General features: G+C 38.0%; 1 protein-coding gene and 1 long non-coding RNA gene across 3 annotated transcripts; one reads left to right on the forward strand and one right to left on the reverse strand.

Annotated features, from left to right (window-relative positions):
* Positions 1-2,222: 2,222 nt before the first annotated feature.
* LOC109704252 (probable serine/threonine-protein kinase PBL21) lies at positions 2,223-11,495 on the reverse strand. 2 transcript variants are annotated; one of them, XM_020225012.1, is made up of 6 exons: positions 10,849-11,495; positions 10,499-10,759; positions 10,244-10,398; positions 8,570-8,649; positions 8,337-8,484; positions 2,223-2,816 (listed from the first exon to the last, which is right to left on the reverse strand). In XM_020225012.1, the coding sequence occupies exons 1-6, from the start codon at positions 11,405-11,407 to the stop codon at positions 2,466-2,468; spliced, it is 1,554 nt and encodes a 517-aa protein (XP_020080601.1). In that variant the 5' UTR covers positions 11,408-11,495; the 3' UTR covers positions 2,223-2,465. The 2 variants fall into 2 exon arrangements, with proteins under 2 accessions (XP_020080601.1, XP_020080603.1); XM_020225014.1 differs by having other exon boundaries at positions 10,250-10,398; positions 10,849-11,491.
* A 3,669-nt stretch (positions 11,496-15,164) lies between these two features.
* On the forward strand, positions 15,165-17,436 carry LOC109704253. The gene is made up of 3 exons (XR_002214257.1): positions 15,165-15,252; positions 15,911-15,969; positions 16,280-17,436. It is a non-coding gene; the product is annotated as an uncharacterized LOC109704253 (long non-coding RNA).
* Positions 17,437-21,158: the final 3,722 nt, after the last annotated feature.

A 21,158-nucleotide genomic window follows, 5' to 3' on the forward strand; every position in this document is an offset into this window, starting at 1 on the left:
AATATATACAATATAGGTTGTTCATTCATTTAGTTTGGAAGGTGTAATATAGTACGAACAATAATTGTGCAAGTAACATATAACATTTCTATAACATATAGTATTTCAAAATGTCACATATTCATGTCAAATCGCTCAAATTGAACCAAAAAAATTCTAATGAACCTCAAAATATTGCTAATTCTCGCTAAATCACTCAAATCTATATATAAAAAAAAATTGTTATATTTGAAAAAAAAAAATACTCACGGATAGAATCGGTGGCATGGAGATTGCAAATGCGATATGTGTAGAGAAGGATCGGCACGAGAACATTCAAATAGAATTAATCTTGTAATAATTGATACTGAGAGCCTAAATTTAAAATCTAATTATTTTACATTGGGTAAATATATTTTAAAATTTCATAAAAAAAAATTAGCAAAATGAAAAAAATGAAACGGTGGCTACGAAAAGGCAAAGACGTATTCAAAGTTGGTCTAGTAATCAATTATGATTATAATTATCATTAATTGATGAAACGTTAATATACAAATAATTGATGAAATATTAATGAATCATATACCAAGAACGTATAGTTAGGGAGGAGAGGGAAGGGGAAGGGGTGGGGGAGAGAGAGTTATTACAAAAAAAAATAGAATTAATAGATGAAACATTATAATTAATAGATGAAATGTTAATATAGAATTCATTGATGAAACATTAAGAACGTATAACTGGGGAGGAGAGGGGTTAATAGATTATTATTATTATATTATATATTATTATTATTATGAGGATGAAGGGTTTCTTGCCACGTGGCAAGGAACATTGTGGCTTCATTTAAGTTAATAGATTATTAATTGTTCTTCTTCTTCTTCGTTTCTTGGTACTTAAAATAACTGACACTCATGAGGAGTTCTTTAAAGGGGATTCAACACTCTACTTGTAATGCAACAAGAAGGGCAATAAGAAATATTTGAAGGTTAAAAGTCTTGAAAGCCATAACGAAGATGTTCATCGCAAAAAGAGGAACATGTGCAAACTCTGTAGCAATGCTTTTGCGTCCAAGATAGTGCTAGAGTTCCACGAAATCAAGTATCATTGAATGTGAAGTTGGTACCCTTGCAGATTAGGAATTACTTGTTCTCTTGAAGAGATAAAAGTTCCTTTCTATTTTGCTTCATTTTTCTTTTGAACCTCCCTTTGGGAGTGAAACTTAGGAGGGATTTGAATACAATCCATAGATTGGATTAGAAGGGGGCAATCGGCACCGTCCTGAGCTGCTCAGTCCTATCCATTGGATTTCACTTAAGCCAGATGCATCTTGGCCGATCAAGTTCCCTAACTGCCTTAACCGTGAGTGTCTCTGCATTATTTTCTTTCTCCTTTGGTAATGACCCAATAGTCCCATATTGGGTGGAAAACTAATTCTGATTAGAATATATGAGACCTACACGCTAGTAATAGTAACTAGGCTTAAGCATTTTGTGTCGGTGGTTTGGGCCCAACGAGTTATTGTTACTAGCGGGTCAGGTCGTTACAATTGGTATCAAGTTGAATACCAGCCGAAAGTGTGAGAGCTAAGTGCTATGCAGGGCAAAGTGCTACACCAACGGGTTTGGTGGGAGCCACCTCTTGAACCCGTAGGAGCTACCACTAAAATCTCACATCGCCTAGGAGTCTAAACAGGGGAAGTTTATAATGCCTCAATAGTCCCACATCGGGTGGAAAACTAATACTGATTAGAATATATGAGACCTACACGCTAATAATAATAACTGTGTTTACACGCTAATAATAATAACTGGGCTTAAACATTTTAGGCTAGTGGTTTGGGTCTAACGAGTTATTGTTGCTAGCGGATCGGGTCGTTACACCTTTATTACAGCATTGCCATTCATCCTAACTATAGAAAAGGGTCAGCTACTGTAATTATATGTAGAAAACTTTAGCATCAAGTGATGCTTATCAATTGATGAGAATGCTCTACTCCTGAAGTTATACATACCAAGTTGACAGCACAGATATGTTACATTAAATTTGGCTAACACTGGACCGGTAAGTGTGATAACACAACTAAACAGTAAGTCAATGCAAGGCCCTGGATGAACGCATCCAACAGAAACACAGAAGTCCGTGATCTCGGATTGTTCGCTCTCACATTACACACTGCCTAAGTGAAGCAAGATTATTTCACTACATATTTCACTGTGACCCCAGAATGCAAGTTAATAACTCTCTTAAAAGACAAACTGAATACTTTACAACATTTTCCATTATACTTAGGAGAACATAATATATAGAAACTATCAAAATGATCATTCAAAAAGAAAGGCTTGCATAGAAGTCCACATTTTTCACAAAAAAAAAGCTGTATATTACATGTATACACATCAATTGTTTTTCACTGAGATACAATCAAGACTAACACGGAAATGAGGGAGTTCCTCAATATTAGTGCGATGGCGATTCGCGAAATGAATTCATTGGCTGTATATATCATCATCTTCTGAGTCAGAAACCCCCAGCATAGCAAGGGCTAAGTGACTTTTCACATCAGACATCTCCAGTAGACCGTGCAGCCTAGTACTACCATATCCAACAAAGCAACCATGGCCCATAAAGATGGGCCAGTCGCCACCACAATTGCCTTGACCTTGCAATATTGCAATCACTTGATCAATGCTTGGTCTTCCGGAATCCTCACAGCTTAAGCAAGCAGTGGCCGCATGAACCATCCGACTCATCTCATTTGATGAATTTGAGTCGAGCTTTATCCTTGGGTCAAGCAATTTCTCCATGGCTCCTTCGCCTTGCTGTAAAAGCGGCCTAGCCTGCCAATAAGGGAAACATCAGTCTATAGTAGTGAAAAGGAAAAAAATGACATTAGAACTGACGATTCATACTACAGAGCTAGTCAAGCAAGTAGGTTAGCCCTTAATGTATTATTTGTGGAAGATTGGGAATCATCTTTTAAGTTGTAATGCTGTTTCATGACATTAAAGGTGAAACTTTTTCCAAGTACAGAAAAAGAATGTAAAACATGGTGAAAACTTGGGTGCTGTAGAAACACTGACACTCTCCATACAATGGTGTACTAGAAGATGAAACTTCTTTCTGAATGAAATCATTGCAAGTTTAGCATCTAATCCAAATCAAGACAACTATCAGTGAAAGGGGCTTCTTTCAGCGGCTGGAATCCTCTCTCTTCTGAGAGGTAATCATTGTTCAGTGGGAATGTCAGACCCTTGCAACATCCTCCACCATTCCAGAATTCTCAAAAAGAAAAGCAAACAGATTATTTTTAAAAAAAATCAACAAACACAAGCGGAGACACATTCTACGATGCGGTAATCAAATAGCCTGACAGGATAAATAACTTGATGGCCTTTATAGTTCTCCAACTTTTTGGGCATGACTAGTAGCATGACCATTTTGCAAGGAGCCTTCATTTGGTGAACACTTGAGATAAACCTTTTGATTTCACTTAGGAAGTGTTTGGATTAACGCAATCATCATTCTAGTGAGAGTAGAAACATAGGTTATTCCACCAACCACAATACTTCTGAAAAGATCCACCAGCTATTTCTAGCATTCCTTGCAAACAATTTCCCTTGGGAATGGTCCAAAGTCACCTTTTGGGGAAAGAACCAAACAGTATTCCATAACTAGACAGCAGCTCAGACCAATATTTTCTCTCTTGCTGTACTTTATTTACAAGCACATTACAATTCCATCAATCCAAGCATCCCCTTATGGGATGCAGAAAATACTGCCCTCTAGTTAGCTAGATCACCAATTCAGATGCAGGCTAAAGGGTTCCATAATCTACTTCAGAAACGTCAGACCGTAAATTAAGATCACTAATCAGAAAGGATGTATAGTTCTTCATTGTTTTGCCAAGCTTGGAGCGCACAACCAATGGCTACCCAATAAGATAATTGTACATTATTCAAGTATTGACTTGTAAGACTGATAGCAAAGGAAATGCAAGAAAGGACGTTTGCACAATTGAGACAATCAACAACACTAGAATATGGGACCTTAAAGAATTTTGCTTCTCTTCCACATTTTAAGAGCACTTTTCTTCAACAGAAAGGACAAAACTAAATCCCACATGAACACAAGGACGTGACATATCTAATGGAACACATTCAATCTAAAAAGCTTAAACCTACTAGGTTTGAGCCCACTAGTATGCATAAACCTTTTTAGGTCTAGGCCCATCAGCATATATATCAACCCTTTACTCTTTTATTAATTATCAGAGATGGGTGTATTCACATGTGTACTCTTTACAATCTCTGCCTTTCACATATGAACCAATCAAGTCCCCTTTGAACTCTTTTTTTTTTTTTTTTGTGAACTCTCTAATGCTCTAAGCACTGCATCATTTTTTGTTTCTTTTTTTTATTGCACTATCTAAACATTGCACCGAGTCACTTTTCGGCTCTTTATTACATCACGCCCTTCCACCACGTTCTTGTTTTAAACGAGTCACCGCGAACCCACTTATCCGAGTCCATGCGCTTTTAACGGGCACTACTCAGCAAATCATCTGAGCCCACATGCTAGACTTGCAGGCCTAATTCTTTTGAGTGGATCAAACCATCATATCGCGTTTATCTGAGCCCATGCGTTACCTCGAGCTTCTCTGGCCCAATTCTTTTGAATTCACTAAACCATCATATAGCATTACTATGACCGCTCGACGCAAACAAACCTGTCGTAAAGAGCAAATCGCACCACACCACCTAGATGAGTAGCTAGAATCGTCAAAACATCAGCTCCTAGACCCACTTGTTAGGGAGTTCTGGACGCAGCCCAAGCCCACATGAGCCCAATGATGTGATATATCTAATGGAAACATGAAAAAATGAAAGTATATATCTATTCTTTACTCTCTTATTAATTATTTGATGTGGGACTATTCACATGTGATGATGTGAACTCTTTAACAGTTAACACATATAACACAATACAGAAGAATATTTTTTCTTCACAGACCATCCCTCTCATGCCTTATCGAGCAAAGAAGTTCCCACCATGTCCTGAATAAGTACTAGATTTAGATATCCCACACTTTGTAATGCCTCTTCATGATTTTGACTTAAACCTTGTGAATTGTCTTGCTTTTTGCTAGTCAATATTCTATCTTCTTCTGCTTTTAAACAATTTCATTGCCAAAAACTTCAGTTCATATAAATAACAAACTCCAATACACCGTATCATTCCCATTCAACTTGTTTCTCACCTAAAATCTTGCTCATAATGTTTTCAAGGGAAGACCTGCATACTTCTTGACATGAGCTAGACTGGTCTGCTCATCCACATAAAGAAAGTTGTGCTGCCAACCAAAATACTTAAATGCATTCTCCACAATGAATTCTCCTATGAATTCTTCTCATTAGATTGACTCCATTGGTCAAATTCAATAGGATGATTGTCAAAATCATTTGCTAAATAGTTGATCTACAATTGATGGGCGATATTCTTTATCAGTCGAAGGATAATCTTCACAGGATTGATTTCTGCTAAAGTGTAAGATTGCTCTGCAATCCCTTTTAATCACAATAATACCCAATCTTCGTTGGGGAGTAAGTCTAGACAGCATAGAAGGTTCTTACACCAGGCTGCCTTTTTCATTTTTAGGTAAAGAACTATTTTCTACTTGGTTAATTACTTAAAATCAAGGGTTAATATCTAATACACCCTTCAAAACTTCAAAAATATCAAATATACTACTTGGTTGACCAAAATGCCTTATTAATTTCCAAAAACTCCTTCAAATATCCCTCAAACCCCAGGATTTTACTAATGGGATTTGAGGTTTACGTTACGATATATTTTATCTATATTAGGATGTTACGATATATTTTATCTATATTAAGATATTGTGTATTATTGCCTTATATAGAGTAGTATCATTACCTTTTATAGAGTAGAATTATATAATATGTAATCCTAGTTATACTCTTACTATAGTAGTCATTGTTACTATAGTAAGACAATCTCTTGTACTATATATATTCGTTAATACAACTCAAGAAATCAATTACTAAAGACAAATTTGTTGAGCTAAAGACAAACTCTAGTTTAACTTTGTTGAGCTAAAGACAAGCTTGGATACAAAATGTTGAAAAGAAATCAATTACTAAAGACAAATTTGTTGACCTAAGACCAAACCTGAAAAGAAAATAATTAAAAGATGAATCCATTACTAGAGACAAATTATAAGGTAATTAGTTGCAATATAAGACGAATTATTGCCAATTAGGGTAGTAGCTTGTCCCTGGATGTAGTAGAACTATGTATTTGATCAATTGGTTAGCCTATTGACATATATGTCCTCAGTTCATTTCCCTATCTAACTCTCTCCGTAAAAGACATTCCTAAACTACTAGCCTGTGCAGTAATGTGGCTTAAAAAGAGATTCCTAAGAAAGCAAGGTGCTTACATTGACTTTCCTTCCTGGCTTGCTGTCTATTTCACATATGCCTGAGGAGAGGGAGCCAGCGAGTCTATTTCGCCAAACTGCTCTAACCTAGACTGTGGAAAGCAGTAGAAAAACTGCTTCAATATTGAGGTTCAACATGTATTGATCCTAAGACTTCAACCTCTACTTTCAAAGAGACCTGATGCAAGATGGAGTACGAGGCCCTACCTTTTGTTCGCTTCACAATATGATTTATAATTATTTAGAAAGCTTTTGAATTTCTAAAAAATTTGAAATATATTTTGAATATTTTTGATTTTTTATGAATTTTTGAAATAAAAAAGAATTATGAAAATTACGAAACTTTAAAGAAAAATAGAAGAAAATTTAGAAAAATAAAAAAAGAAAAAATAGAAAAGATCATCGAGACTCACTCCTAAACCGAACTCACTTCGAAATCGGACTCACTCTAGAGTGATGCATTCATGACAGAAAAAAAAATGAAAATAAAAATTGCTTGTGCACCAAAACTCCGAATCATCTTTTATTAATTTATTAGTATCGTCATCACACAATGAAGCTCTATGTCTTATTTATATTATCCTAAGCCTTAACTACAGATAACCAACTTCAGATTTAATCTTATCTTAAATAACTAATTAAAACAATTTTATCTAGATATTAACTAAACAATACAAATCTAAAAATAAATACAAATAAAATCAAATACGCAGATAGCTAAAATCCTCATTTAACTGACTTAAAGATACGATCAACTAATCTAATCTAATTTAAAAGACGATGAACTTAATTGGTTTAACCCGATCAACTAGATTGGGTCTAGCCAAGTCTGTGTCAAGACCACCACCGTAGCATAGCAATACTACAAAAAGCAAAGAGGAACCTCAGTAAAAACAGCAAGATAGACAGCGACCCCATGTATTAGCCTCTCCTAAAGTATCAAGTCCGTCGCTGCCAACAACCAGGAGAGAGACCAACCTTATGCTCTCCCACAATCTCATAGCTACCAACTTTGTTCATCACTGTGGTCTAGCTTGCGGCGACCTACTTATCCTCTGACTCTGCACTAAAAGTCTCCACCAATGCCTCGCCATGGGCTTCCAATCAATGACATCATTCCCTCAATCAATTACTTCCACTTCAATGCCAATCAAGCCATCCAAAAGGACTTTGAGTGTGAAGATCGCGTTCCACATCATCGACCTCAACACTCTGCAAAGCCAGCAATTGCCAAGGCTGTTTCATATATACGCCTTATGGCCGACGGTGAGGCTCACGAGGCTGGGTTCATTGATGGAAGCATATTAGGCAATGGGGAAGTGGCTTTACAACTTTGTTATCATACTCAGGCTGCGCTTTGTGCTCTTTGATTTTTTTCCTGCGGTGGTAGTGCAAAAGCTCTGCCACTTGCTCAGAAAAGTCACCTACCAGCTCCAACATGGTCTGACTCCACCGGGCTAACCTCAACTTCTTCCTTCACCTTACAAACTGAGGAAATACAACACAAACTACACCATTCCCCCCAGTACAAAATAATTTTTATGTTAAGTTATAAATCCACGGGATCATATTAGCAAACTTTAACATGTTGACATCCCTGTAAAAGAATTGTATCACAATGGTAAAGAAAATTAAGAACTACCCTTCCCTCTTCGCATTGAACCTACTGTCATGATGAACTTAGGAGTTGCTGAGCGCCTTTAAGTGCAATGGGCAAATTAAACAATTGTTACACTACTCTTGCAGTCAGTTTCAAGTGTTGGCTGCAAAGACTCCAGTCATTGTTTGAGAAAAGAAAGAAAAGAGAGTAATAGAACAGAAAGACATACTCAGCCATATGTGCTTAGGGCTATTTTGAAATGAAAGAGAGCGCTAAGCTGTAATTTTCAGTGCTTACCCATAAGACCAAGTTTTCATCTCCTTGAGGCCTGCTCTGATCAATTGCTTTTCTCCCAGTAATTAGTTCCAACAGAACCACCCCAAATGCATAAACATCAGTTTTATCCGACAGTTTCCCATGTTGGAAATATTCAGGAGCCAGATAGCTAAATAAGCAACAACAATAAGAACATATTCAACAAACAGATCACTGCATAAGAAAAATATGTGTTAAATTACTTTTGATATTACCCAAATGTTCCTTTGACAGACTTGCAAAGGAAAGGCAGAGAAGTCCCACGAGCCCACGTAGCGAATCCAAAATCACATAGCTGTTAACAAAATTAAATCAGTCCAACCAGATGATAGAATACATGGATTTAAAAAATGTCGTGTCAAATAAAAATAGCTACTTCTTTAATACCTATTAATGAAATACTATTTATGTGGTCCAAGTACCCATCATTTCCAAACTTTCTTTCTCACTCCCTTTAATCTTGGAGACGTAAACTATGGCTTGATTTTAGTGTCTAAATTACTATATTACTAGGGTAGTAAAAGAACTTGATCATGGTGTAATCCTATGTTCTATGGACATCTATTTTAGAGAAGTAAGAAGCAAGCATTTTACAAAGAAGTGTGATTTTAGGCGTTGAGTACACTACTCACAACTATTATTTCGATGAGTCCACTGTTTCATTTGTTAAACATAAAGATAATCCTTTGACCTTGGAATGTAATTAGATCCTCAACAGTTTGTATTCAAACAAGTTAGTTTCTATTCTTACCAAATATCTTAATCTCAGCTAATATGCTTATATCCCCAACACCCAGCAATGCACGTCCACCCATACGGATAAAACTAGTCAAAATTCAGATTTTGTTGCTTAATGTGCTAGCTCTCGCATGCTATGGACTGCCATTGGTCATAATTAGGAAGGGAAAATGCTTTCAGCAAAGATACTGAAAAAAAATTAGGTATGAATCAAGTAACAACCAAGTACCAAATTCCAGAACTAAATAGCAGTTCATGAAAAATCAGAACTGTTTGCCCAAACAATTTACACTTAGTCCACTGACCAAAGCAAATATCATAGGCCGTACCCACCCTGCCAACAAGATATCAGCATGATACGACTCCCGTATCGATGATACCGCTTAAGTACTTAACATCCTCTTTTTCTGAAATTAGCTAGTTTTCTCTATAATAACCCAGCCCACTAGCACTAATAACTCTTTGGGCCTAAACCACTGACACAAAATATTTAAATCTAGTTACTAGTTCTAGTATGTCAGTCACATATAAGCCCATCACTCTCTTCCTCATTATCCGATATGAGACTAATGGATTTCCCATGTTTTAGGCCCTAACGCCCTTGTTAATCCATTTGCTCACATAGCCCAAGATCACCTGGCGTGTAAGATCCATCTCACACTTCTGACTGGTAAACTAGCTCTAATATCAACGATAATGATCCAGCCAACTAGCACTAATAACTTGTTGGACCCAAACCACTAACCTAAAATACTTAAGCTCAATTATTTTCTAGTGTGTCAATCACATATAAGCCTATCACACTCTCCCATATTATCCGATGTGGGGATATCAGGATGCCACAATCTCAATAATTTGATAAAGATATGTAATAAACAATTAGAATATAGTGGTGCCAAAGAAAATAAATATTTTTATATCATATATAGTGTGTAGGGGCACAAGTATTTTTTTGATTGACCCACATCAACACGACACGACATGCCCTGTGTCGTGTTATGCCATACCAGCAAGTTCTCGACACGACCCTAAGTCACGATGCTAATATCAAGTTAATCATGACATATGCAACTTTTTTTTTTCCTTGTTAACATGGACTATGAATATCAGAAGCAATCAAAAGGAGAGAGATCGAAAAGAGAAGAAACAACCCGCACTTTGGGGCTTTTCTTGGAGGAGAGGAGAATGTTGGAGGACTTGATGTCTCGGTGGATCACGCACTTTTCGGTGCCGTAGTGCAGGTACTCCACAGCCCGCGCCGCCCCCACCGCTACCTTGTACCTCGCTGTCCAAGGCAACACTTTCCCTATATGCTACTAATTAGCACTAATTTGATGAAGAAATTAACTAAGCATTCGCAATTCTAAGTGATAAAGAACGTGGTTACAAAAGGAGAGGACTAGTACGAGAGTGGTGGAGAAGGCGATCGAGGCTACCGCCGGAAACGAACTTGTAAACAAGAAAGAGGCCGGCCTTATCGATGCAGAAGCCGATCAGGGGGACGATATTGGGGTTGCAGAGGGAGCTCGCGATCATCAACTCCCGGCAGAAAGACTTGGTGCTCTCCCTGCCCTCCCCCTCCAGCCTCTTTATCGCCACCGCCCTCCTCCGCACTCCGACCCTCCCCCTGTACACCCTGCTCAGTGGGCCCCTGCCCAGCTCCCTCCCTAACAAATAATATCACAGTTTCCACTTGATTCAATAATTACATTTAACAGTTTCCGTAGTTGGAGTAATCGAAATCAAGAATTTGGACCTGCAGAGAAGCCATAAGTGGCGGAATGTATCTCGGCGTAGCTGAACCGCACCGCCCGCGAGGCGATCGGAGAGATGCTCCTCTCGAGAAAATCCAATCTCTGCCACTGCAGAGCCTCCGGTGCAGACGGAGGCGGGGCAGCGGCCCCCTGCCTGTCATCATCATCCTCCAGACTGACGAGCAGCAGCACCGCCGAGGCGACACCGGCGGCGGCGGCGGCGCCGCCCGCAGCCTCCACAGCCGCGGGGGGCGGGGGCGAGCCGCGGAAGCTGAGGCGGAAGGAGGAGTGCACGGAATGCAGCTCGGCGGCCCCGTCCCCCGCCGCGGCGTCGGCGAGCAGCCACGACCTGTTCTCGGCGTCGCAGCGTCCGCGGCCGTCGTCACTCCCGCCCGTCTGGCGCCTCCCTCTCCGCCGCAACGCGGCAAGACTGGACACCATTTTCTTGCAAGGAATTATCCCGTCAGAGCTGCCGCCCCTTCGCCGGTTCCGGCCGTCTCTGCGGGCAATGTAGCAGCCGCCGCCACCGCCGCCGCCGCTGCTGCTGTAGGAGGAGCCCATGAGGCTCCCAGCTCAAGCCCAAAGAGAGAGAGAGAGAGAGAGAGAGAGCGAAGAAGCAGGATGCGAGCATAAATATAAATAAATAAATATATATATAATAAAGCGTTAAAGGGCGATTAATGAGCTCGACAATGTAGGGGCACTTTAATTTTATTGTGTTAGCTTTGCTTGTGGGTGGGGTGTGTTGTTTTGCCTTTGGCCGCTTTTGCTTTTTCAGGGTTAAAAGGCGTGTTGGAGTGAAAATTCTGATTTACCAACAAGAGAGAAATGGAGAAGTGTGGCAGGTGGATAATAGCGGACTATTTCGGTTAGTTGGCCTGATCGGGACAGTTGATTATACTATAAAACTATCGTCGGTGTATTATATTAGGTTGAAAGATGCTGTATGTACTCTAAAATAGAGTTGACATATTATTCAAGTTTTACCAACTTTTTTAGATTTTTAGTTTAAAAAAAATTAATAAAATTATTGAAAGTGTATTGAAGTTTAAATGGATGAAATATAAGGTTTACGCTCTATTTATAGGTGTACTAGTTACACTGCTCTATTTAGTTTTAAAAAATTATTATTTGTACATTCAAAAATAAGTTATAAACCTTTGAAATATCTTCTTTTTTTTTTGGAGAGAGAGATAGTGTAACGCACTGGACCTTTGCAAATTGCAAGGTTCGAGTGTTTGGACGATGCTCTGAGTTTCTCCAGACTTTTTGATGGGTCGTTGACAATGTTCCGACCTATGGTTCGAATTCCGAGAATTGTAGTATTTTATGTAGTGCTAAGCTCACCAAAGTGATAGACTTAGGCTACCCTCAGATTGCATTCTGCACGAGGTGTAACCGGTGACAGGTCAATGGTTGTACCGGTACACATTTTGTACCGGTACACTTTTGATGGCTGTACCGGTACACTTGCAGCGAATTTCAAACCCGAACCTCGGGTTTACATTTTCGTAGGATTTGTACCGGTACACTTTCCCGTGTACCGGTACACTTTGGCAGTTTTGAGCAGACCGAATTGCAGGGGGTTTATCGCGTTTGTGCCACTTCTATATCAGCACCCACGCCCTCTTGAGGCTTTCCTGAGCCGAGGAAGGAGGAGATCAAGGTAAAGGAGCCCTCCACCCCCTTCCCTTCTATTTTGTTTGGATTTTTGAAGCTTTTATGCCTCATTTTGCTTCCTTTTGCATCTTGGAGGCCTTTTTCACCATTGTTGAGGCTTGGGGCTGGGTTTTGAAGCTTGGTTGAGGGAAGATTCTTGGAGTTTGGGGACTTAGAGCTTGGATTGAAGCTTCTAAAAGGTAATCTACATATTCTTTCCCCAAAATTTCTAGTTTTGATGGTTCTTTGAGATTAAACCCTAGATTTTGGATTTTAGAATTTTATTTGGGGGTTTTGGATTTAAACCTTTATGAACCCAATTGATTGGTTTAGAATCCTTGTTTAGGTTGGATTAGAAGGATTTTCACTCTCTTTGGGAGATCAAGAGAGGATTTCACCATATACGTGAGTTTTTTTCCCTTTATGTTATGTTGTTAATGTTTGATCTAAGAGATGGATCGTTTAGTGGTTTGACTCTTCTTTTACCACCTTTAGGGTGTTAGGAGACTTGTGGGCAACTTCGTTCGGCAAAACGAAGGGTGCGGTTTGATCGGTGGGTTTAGCTTCTTGAAAACGGGGCAAAATGGCCCCTAAGCTTTCTAAACTTTTCGTAAAGTATTTTTTAAATGCAAATCTATGCTAAATAAAATTTATGTGAATTTTAGAACCCCTAAAATACATGTGTTATGTATAAGAAAATTTTCACTCTATATAGTAGAGCATTCTGGATATTATTGCATGCATTGGAGTAGGGCTCGTATTAGCCGTTTAGAAATGTGCTTTATATGTTTAAAGTGGCTTAGCTATGCATTTATGAACATTCGGGATTAAGCTTGGACTTAGTAAATGAAAGTGTCATAAAGGGGCACTTAGACTAGCACATTATGAGACTATTGTATTGAGACATAGAGATAGGCCATGGACATCTATTACTTCCATGTTTTAGACATGATGATATAGAGATAGGCCTATGAGAGAGTTGTAACATATTCCATGTTGTAGACATGAGGACTTGGTATTTGAGACATACTGATAGCATGCTTGCCATTGTGCTCATTCGCACATGCTTGTGAGGGTCGCTCCCTACAAGCCGGCACTTCGGAGTTGGCCATCGCGATACGTTCGCCGTGCAGGATTGGGCGCCGAAGTGGATTGCCATGGGAAAGGCTCATTCCTAGGGTGGGGATGTTGATTACCACGGGGCCATTAGGCAGGGCAAAGTCAGACAGCCTTCGGGTGGGTCTTATGCCAGACAGCCTTTAGGTGGGTCTTATCAGAGTTGAACCTTGACAGATAAAGTGAACTTGGACTAGAATAGTAAACAATGACACATTTACTATTACATTATGGACATTGGGTTAGTTGCATATTCATGCATTTACATGTTGGGTATTCATGTGCATATACTCGTAGTAGTTGCCTTCTTACTTATGCTAATCATGCTAAGTAGAGATATCATGATTATTGGGTACTCGTTCATTTATTTATTTACAATACATTTATCGCCTTTGTTTATAGTTGTACACTGACCCTCTTCTGTAGTTTTGGGGCCTAGTGGTGCATTTCGCTGAAGTCAGTAATTGCCCACTCGGAACTATTATTTAATAGTTCTCACGCCCCTGTTTCTATGTTTCCTTTTCAGAGCCTTCGGCACCGGCGGAGGCAAGGGATCGCGGCAAGGGTGTCGCTTAGCTAGCTCGCGGAGAGTTCTTTTTGCGCTAGGTGGTTACTCCTTCATTTGTGTTAGTGAGAGGGAGAGGTTTTGTACCATGTATAGAGAGACCACCTTGTACTTTACTTAGCACTTGTTATGGGATTCCTGTTGTACTTACTTTATGTTTTTATTTAGTGGATTTCCAGCCTTATGTTCTTTTTCTTGTTATAGAACTAGTTGTACAATGCTCTGATATCACTAGATCTCTTTGTATTATTGTTTATTTATCCAAATTTTTGTAGACGCCTTATATGTTGAAGACGTATGGCGGGTCTGGACACGTGCCGGGTAGGCTTCCGCTGAGCCCCGGGGCGTGACAGATAGGTAGCATGCAATCTACTTCGTTTATTTCTTTTGAGTAGCTTCAATCTATATGTTAGATTTTAGAATCTAATTATCATGTCTCGGAACATGAATATGTGATCTGGATGAGCTTCGAATTTTATAGAACGTCAGTTGAGATTCTAAAACTTCAGTGTATTCTCAAACATGAAAATCATAATTGAAAACTCGAACAATAGATTGTGTGCTTGGTTTGGGAATTGTGAACCAAATCGTGTTTTAATAAGGAATCCAACTGCATTAATTATTCTCCATCTATAAATATCTTTATTGGGAAACTCTAGCCTCTTTCTTTTCCAGACAAAAATTTGGTGGACATAATTCCCAAACATAATATTTTGGGGATTGTCGGCTCAGTGCCATATGGCAAGCTACGCTTATCTCAACCCGCCAATAAAAATAATTTTTTAAATATTTTAATCCAATAAAAATAATATTTTCTTTTGGCAGTTGAGATGGGTACAACTTGCCATATGGCACGGATCCGGAGAATCTCCAAACTATTATGCTTGGGGACTATGTCCACCAAATTTTTGTCTTTTTTTTTCCCTCTCTCTCTTTCTAGTCCTCTCTCTCTCTCTCTCTCTCTCTCTCTCAAGCTTTCCTACCTCAGAACTGAACGGATGGAGCTTCCTTTAGGAGGAGGTCTTGGCCTTTTAAGTGGCCTTGTGGGGAGATTTCCAAGAACTAGGTGAATTGTAGTTGATTCTTAGATTAGTTATATGAATTTTAGGTGTTGCTTGAAGGGTTTTTATTTTGGCATTAACGTTTTTAGGTTTTTAAGCTTTTTATGAGTTGTGTTGGTGTTTTTGTCCTAATTTTGGACATGTGTCGGAAACCTTAAGTTTTTCGAAGTCATTTTGTGTCAATCCCCAAGCTAGATGAGAATTTGAGCATATTTCGTGGCGTCATTCCTTGATGTGTGGAGGAAATATTGATTTCGGTATAAAATGCTAGTTTCGCAAAATTTATCATGGCTTTTCACTCTTTCCTACTCCTTATGCCTCGCCTTAGTGCATTTTTAGTACCTTGAGAAGTTTAAAGTTGATTCTAATTGAATTGAAGTTGCAACTTTGCGAAATTCGCGAAGTTTCTACCACTGAATGTACAATCTAGGGGCCTAGTTTTGGAACTATCTAATAAAATAGTGCGGTATAGTTCTATTTCTACGGAGCTATCAATATGTTATGGAACCTCAACCCCAAGTTCCGGAACCTCAGCCACCAAAATTTTGAAACTTGAATTTATTTGAACCTCAGCCACCGAAAATTCGAAACTTTAGTTTTATTTGATTCTTTCTTCATGAATCGTATCAAGTGTAATGCGTGACCTGATTGCACTCTTCTTAGGTCCATACAAGGATCGAGAAGCTGTGAACGTGTTGTGATTGCCATCTTAGCAACTTGAGGTAGGTATACTCTCCGAACTTGATTTAGCATCATCACCACAATGTGCCTAAACTTGTTTAACCCCTTTGTGGTTGACATGAACTATTTATAGCCTATTGTAGTTGTACCTCAAGTAGATCTTAGCACTTATATATTGATAGCATGCTTATTTACTATTATATCACTTGCTTATATCTTATTCTTGTCATTATATGGATGTGAATAGTAAAGAAGCATGCTAGTTAGATAAATGATAAAAAGGGGCATTGTGAACCAAGTACTAGTATTATGATTCGGATTAGCCTTGGACTATTGCTCGAGTTAGTGCAGATTTATGTCCTGATTGCATTGGATTACGACTATCACCTTAATTACAAGCATGATGATTCACCAAGAAAATCTATGGTCCTCTTCGCCGTCTCGATGGTTTGGCCACCCCGAAGTAGGGTGAGCTCCTCCGAAAGAGAGGTCCTAATTCAACGAATTAGTCCGGGTCTCTTACTAGATAAGGGAATTAAGTATTAGTTGCATGAGTTTCTTCCTAGACAGAGTATTGGCATAATCTAGGTTTGTTCTAGATAGATCATTGAGCGTGAGTCCGGATAGATGATTGGGCCAGTTGTTGACACCTTGGTATATTCTATGTATGCATAGAACATTGTATGTTGTTCATTGACTATCATTGTAGATACCGCTTATCCAGCTATATGACATTGATTGTTGCTTATTAGTCACATCTTGACCTTATAATGTTATTACTCCCTTATTGATTGGTTAGAGTTAGCTTGCTCTTGTCGGCTTGTTGTATCCACTAAAAAACTTTATCATTTCTCGATCCCTTCTGAATTTATTTTTTAAGAGCATTAGGATCGGTGGAACATATTATAGAGGATCCGTGCTAGATAGATTCACCTAGATAGATACACACTCTGTACTTTTGAGGCGATTAGCATTGTATTATATAAGAGATGAAAAATTTGTAGCCAAACCTAAAGATAGTTGTAATCTGTGGTTTTCGGATGCCATAACATGTTTTGCATGCTTTAAATGTTATTTAAAAATTAAAAATTCTGAATTTCTTAGCTTTGCTACATTATATTCAAAACTACTTTGTATTCCAATGTCATATACATAAGGAAGAAACTATGTCCATGTGGCGGATTTATGCACACGTCCAGTTGAGTTTCCATGCTGGGGCATGACATTCTTACATCCATCCACGAGTTTCGCCTTTTTTTTTTGGATTTTTAATATTTTCTGAAAAATATTTGTAAGACTAGTGTGAAGATATAGTCTCTTGGATCGATAGAGTGTAAAATAGACACTCAATTTTTTGGAGTGCACATAGCATATATTAACTCTACTTCTGTCCTTTATGCCTCTCTCGACCCCAACTCCGACTCTGCTGGCTCCACCTGCTCTCTTTGCTCCTCTTGCACTCGCGCTGCCTCTTCATTTGATGACGGTGGGAAGAGGTCGGGGTGGGCACGAATAGAGGGTGGGCGAGGATGAGACAGCGGAGGAGGTGAGCGCATGGGTATGGGCGCGGACAAAATAATGTGCGAAGGCGAGGTAGCGGAGGAGGGTGAGGGCGAGGGCGAGGGCGAGGCGGCGGAGGAGAGCAAGGCGGCACGGCCAACAACGTCGTTGGTAAAGAGGAGGCGATGCTGTTGAGAGAGGGTAGAAGGGTATTTTCGGTATAAAAAAATATATAATAATAGGTTATAGACGAACCTCGAACAGAACACTGACGTCAGGGTCCGAAGTGAGCATTTTTTTATTTTTTTAAGAGGGCAAAGTGTAGCTTTTTAAATGACAATGAAAAAGTGAAAAAGCATATCTTGATAGGGGTTTTTGTAATTTAGCCTTATTACATGTTAATTTACTTGTAGATTCTTTTCAGATTGGATTACAAGAATTTCTCTCTCAGGAGCTCTCCGCTTTTTCTCTCAACTGGGGTATCTATGATGAAGCTCTCTTTTTCTGAAACCTCCAACAATGAGGCTCTAGACTCTAAAATATAAATTACAATAATTTATAACCCTAAAACCCCAATTTTAGTAGGAAACAATTTTCGCCGTCCATCTGAATTCCTATTCACTTATAGTCGTTTATCTCCTCTTAAAGACTCTCTTGAAAATATTTTTAGATCATCCCTAATCTCAACATATAAGATTAAATCAAATTGAAATCAAATCTAACTTATCCACTCTGTTACAAAGTTGAGTACAGTACTCAACTTGGAGTACAGTTACTAAAACACCTCTATAATTTCAGGACAAGTACTCAAAGTTGTGTATCGGTACTCAATACAAAAAATAATTTTTTACAATTTCGGATTTTGAGAAACTTTTGAAAAACTTTTGAAATACTTCTTAATACTTCTTAATACCGGTACTCAAACTTCAAATTCTAATACTTAACATCCAAAAACCTTAAATATTTTATTAGTCCACCATGATATCGAGTCGGAATGTAGCTTCACATAATTCAACAGTTTTGTGGGCTTTTAGTATTAGAAATAGAAAAAACTTCAATTTGCCCTTTTTTATCTAAAATACCTTTCTAAATTTCAAATCCTATTAGTAAATCCTAAGTTTGAGGGCAAACCTGAGAATCTCTACCTGTACCTGCGAGTACCCACAAGTTATCCGTAAAATTGCGGGTATGGATACTAATTTTTTCTATCCAAAAAATTATAGGTAAAATGAATGGTACCAGTCAAGTGGTGGGCATTTTAGACAATCCACATATACCCACGGGTATCCCATATATTTTTTAATTAAAAAAAATATTTTTTTATTTACCTATTCTTAAGAAACTCTAACCTAATTTAATATCGTGTCTTTTTTTTTTTTTCGTTGCGGCCATCTCTCGCACTATGTCGTCTCTCCAACCGCACCACTCTACCATCCTCAAGCGGGCCGACCTAAATCGGAACATGAAGTGTTCATTTACGGTTTTCGCTTATGCCTTCTCCAGCCTTTTTTTTTTGTTTATCTGCGACAGTTGTGGATTGAGTTTTAATGGTTTATCTTTATGATATTTACTCTATATATAATCAACAAAGTTTTATTAATTTTGTATTTCAAACAACAAGTTAAATTATACTTTTAAAAATTGTATATATGTGTTTTGCATTGGAAAATATAGGAGCAAACAAGAAAGAAAAGAAAATATTGCGGGTAACTAGCATACCTATTTGTTCGCTCGCCGGTGGGTATAGGTAAAGATGTTGGCTACCCAAAAAATTGTAGATAAATTTTATCCATAGCCATATGATCTGCAGGTATAATGATCTGCCCACAATTTACTCATCTCGCCCGTTTGTCAGGTCTAATTAAATGTATATCTTTTAAAAATTTGTAAATCAATAAGGCATTATGGTCAATCAGAGATATATTTGATATTTTTGAAGTTTTGAAGGCTACAGTAGATATTATTCTAAAAATTTAAAAATAAATTTATTCAAAATAAAATAATAGAATCTTAAAAATATTAAAATTAAAATTTGAAAATAAATTTGATCTTAAGTTCAGAAAGTAAAAATTAATAAAAAAATTATTTTAATTATTTATTAATCATCCAAGCAATTTTTGTCCCGGAATTAAAAAGAAAATTATGAGCGGCGGAGGGATCAACAATGATGTCTTATTAGTAACCCCAATTTATTTCAATGGATCATAGAGGATTATAATTTGTTTTAAAATTTAAATTTTTTATTCTAAATTTAATATTAAAAATGGGCAATTGCTTATATATATTCCTAAAAAGTTCTCGATTTTCTAATTTATCCCTCTTAGAATACTAANAAAAAAAAAAAAAAAAAAAAACTAGTGAACCAGTGAACTGATCTAGCTTTTTTCTTGATAGAATCGGGTTTTATGGTTAATTGGCATAACAATGTACATCTCATTTAATTATATTACTTATTTTTAATCAGATACAATATTACAATTTGTAATTTGTAATAATACTATAATTTAATAGTGCGAAGTGGTTGCACATGAACCTTAAACCAATAGCTTTGCCGATTACTGCTACCAGTTTATAAAACATTGGGTCTCTTCTGAACTTCTTTTTAACCAGAAAAAAATGTTTGAAAAATGAAAAATAAAAAATTATTGTGTCTTATACAAGGAGTCTAAAATTAACTTCCTAGTCCACAGATGCGGTAAGCGAAAAGAGCTTACGATGAAACATATTAAGGCTTAGTTTGGTATTGAGGCCAATCTAACGCTATTTGATAAAATAGAGTTGTGAAAAATATATATAGGGATATACTTTTGCGTTCTCCGGTGGGATCGCAGAAAATAAATATATCATAATTGACTCATCGCGATATGCAGAACACAATATTACATACAAATCGTACGTAATGTAATCTCTCCGTAATCCCAAACCGTACGTAACGCAATCTTTCCATAATCCCAAACGAAGTTTAAGTTAGGGACACAAAAATTATTTTAATTTTTACTCTTTTTAAATATATTATTTTATCATCACCAAAATTTTTTTAACTAATATAGATATTTAATTCATGTTTAAGTCAAATTAATTTAACGGGTGATAACTGTATAGATATTTTGGAACGACTATACGAGAGTTAAAAGAAAATAAAAAAATATATATATACGGGATATTTTCAAAGTTTCGAAGGTATATAGGCGATTATCGCTATTAAAAAATAGGTATTTGTTAAGGGCATAATTAAAACATTGTGGAAGTCCGCGCTTGAGTTTTCTTCCCGATTTAGGGCTTCAGAATCTCGGTCGCCTCTCTCTCTCTCTCTCTCTCACGCCTACTCCTCGTCTCGAGCTTCTCCATCGCTGGCTGCGCCTCTTTCTGGATCTCTCGGATAAGAAGCTGCAGTCCAGACAAGCATCGGAAGGAAGAGAAGTTGCGGGGGAATGGAGAAAGGCCGCGCCGTTGGGAGCCCGGCGGGCGATAGAGAATGCCCGGCAGCGGCCGAAAAGAATCCGAAGAAGCAGAAGCCCCCCTTCAGGCCCGTGCCGGACGACACCAAACCACTCTTCCGCGACCCCGTTCGTCTATTCCCGTCTCGCTATTCCTACCTACCCTCTTCCTTTTCTTAATCTAATTATGGCTCCCTTTTTCTTTTTTCTTTCTTTATTCTTTAGATATTGAGGTCGGACCCAATCGAGACCGAGCAAGCAGTGCTCCGGCTTCCTCCTTTCCCCAAAACGCC

This window comes from Ananas comosus, unplaced genomic scaffold (genome assembly GCF_001540865.1).
Source record: "Ananas comosus cultivar F153 unplaced genomic scaffold, ASM154086v1, whole genome shotgun sequence".
Classification (NCBI taxonomy): Eukaryota; Viridiplantae; Streptophyta; class Magnoliopsida; order Poales; family Bromeliaceae; genus Ananas; species Ananas comosus.

Coding starts and splice junctions, on each gene's coding strand:
- LOC109704252 (XM_020225012.1), bottom strand. CDS start 11,407: ATGGGCTCCTCCTACAGCAGCAGCGGCGGCGGCGGTGGCGGCGGCTGC. Junction 10,760..10,848: donor CACTTATGGCTTCTCTGCAG/GTCCAAATTCTT, acceptor ATTATTTGTTAG/GGAGGGAGCTGGGCAGGGGC. Junction 8,485..8,569: donor TCTGTCAAAGGAACATTTGG/GTAATATCAAAA, acceptor TTGCTTATTTAG/CTATCTGGCTCCTGAATATT.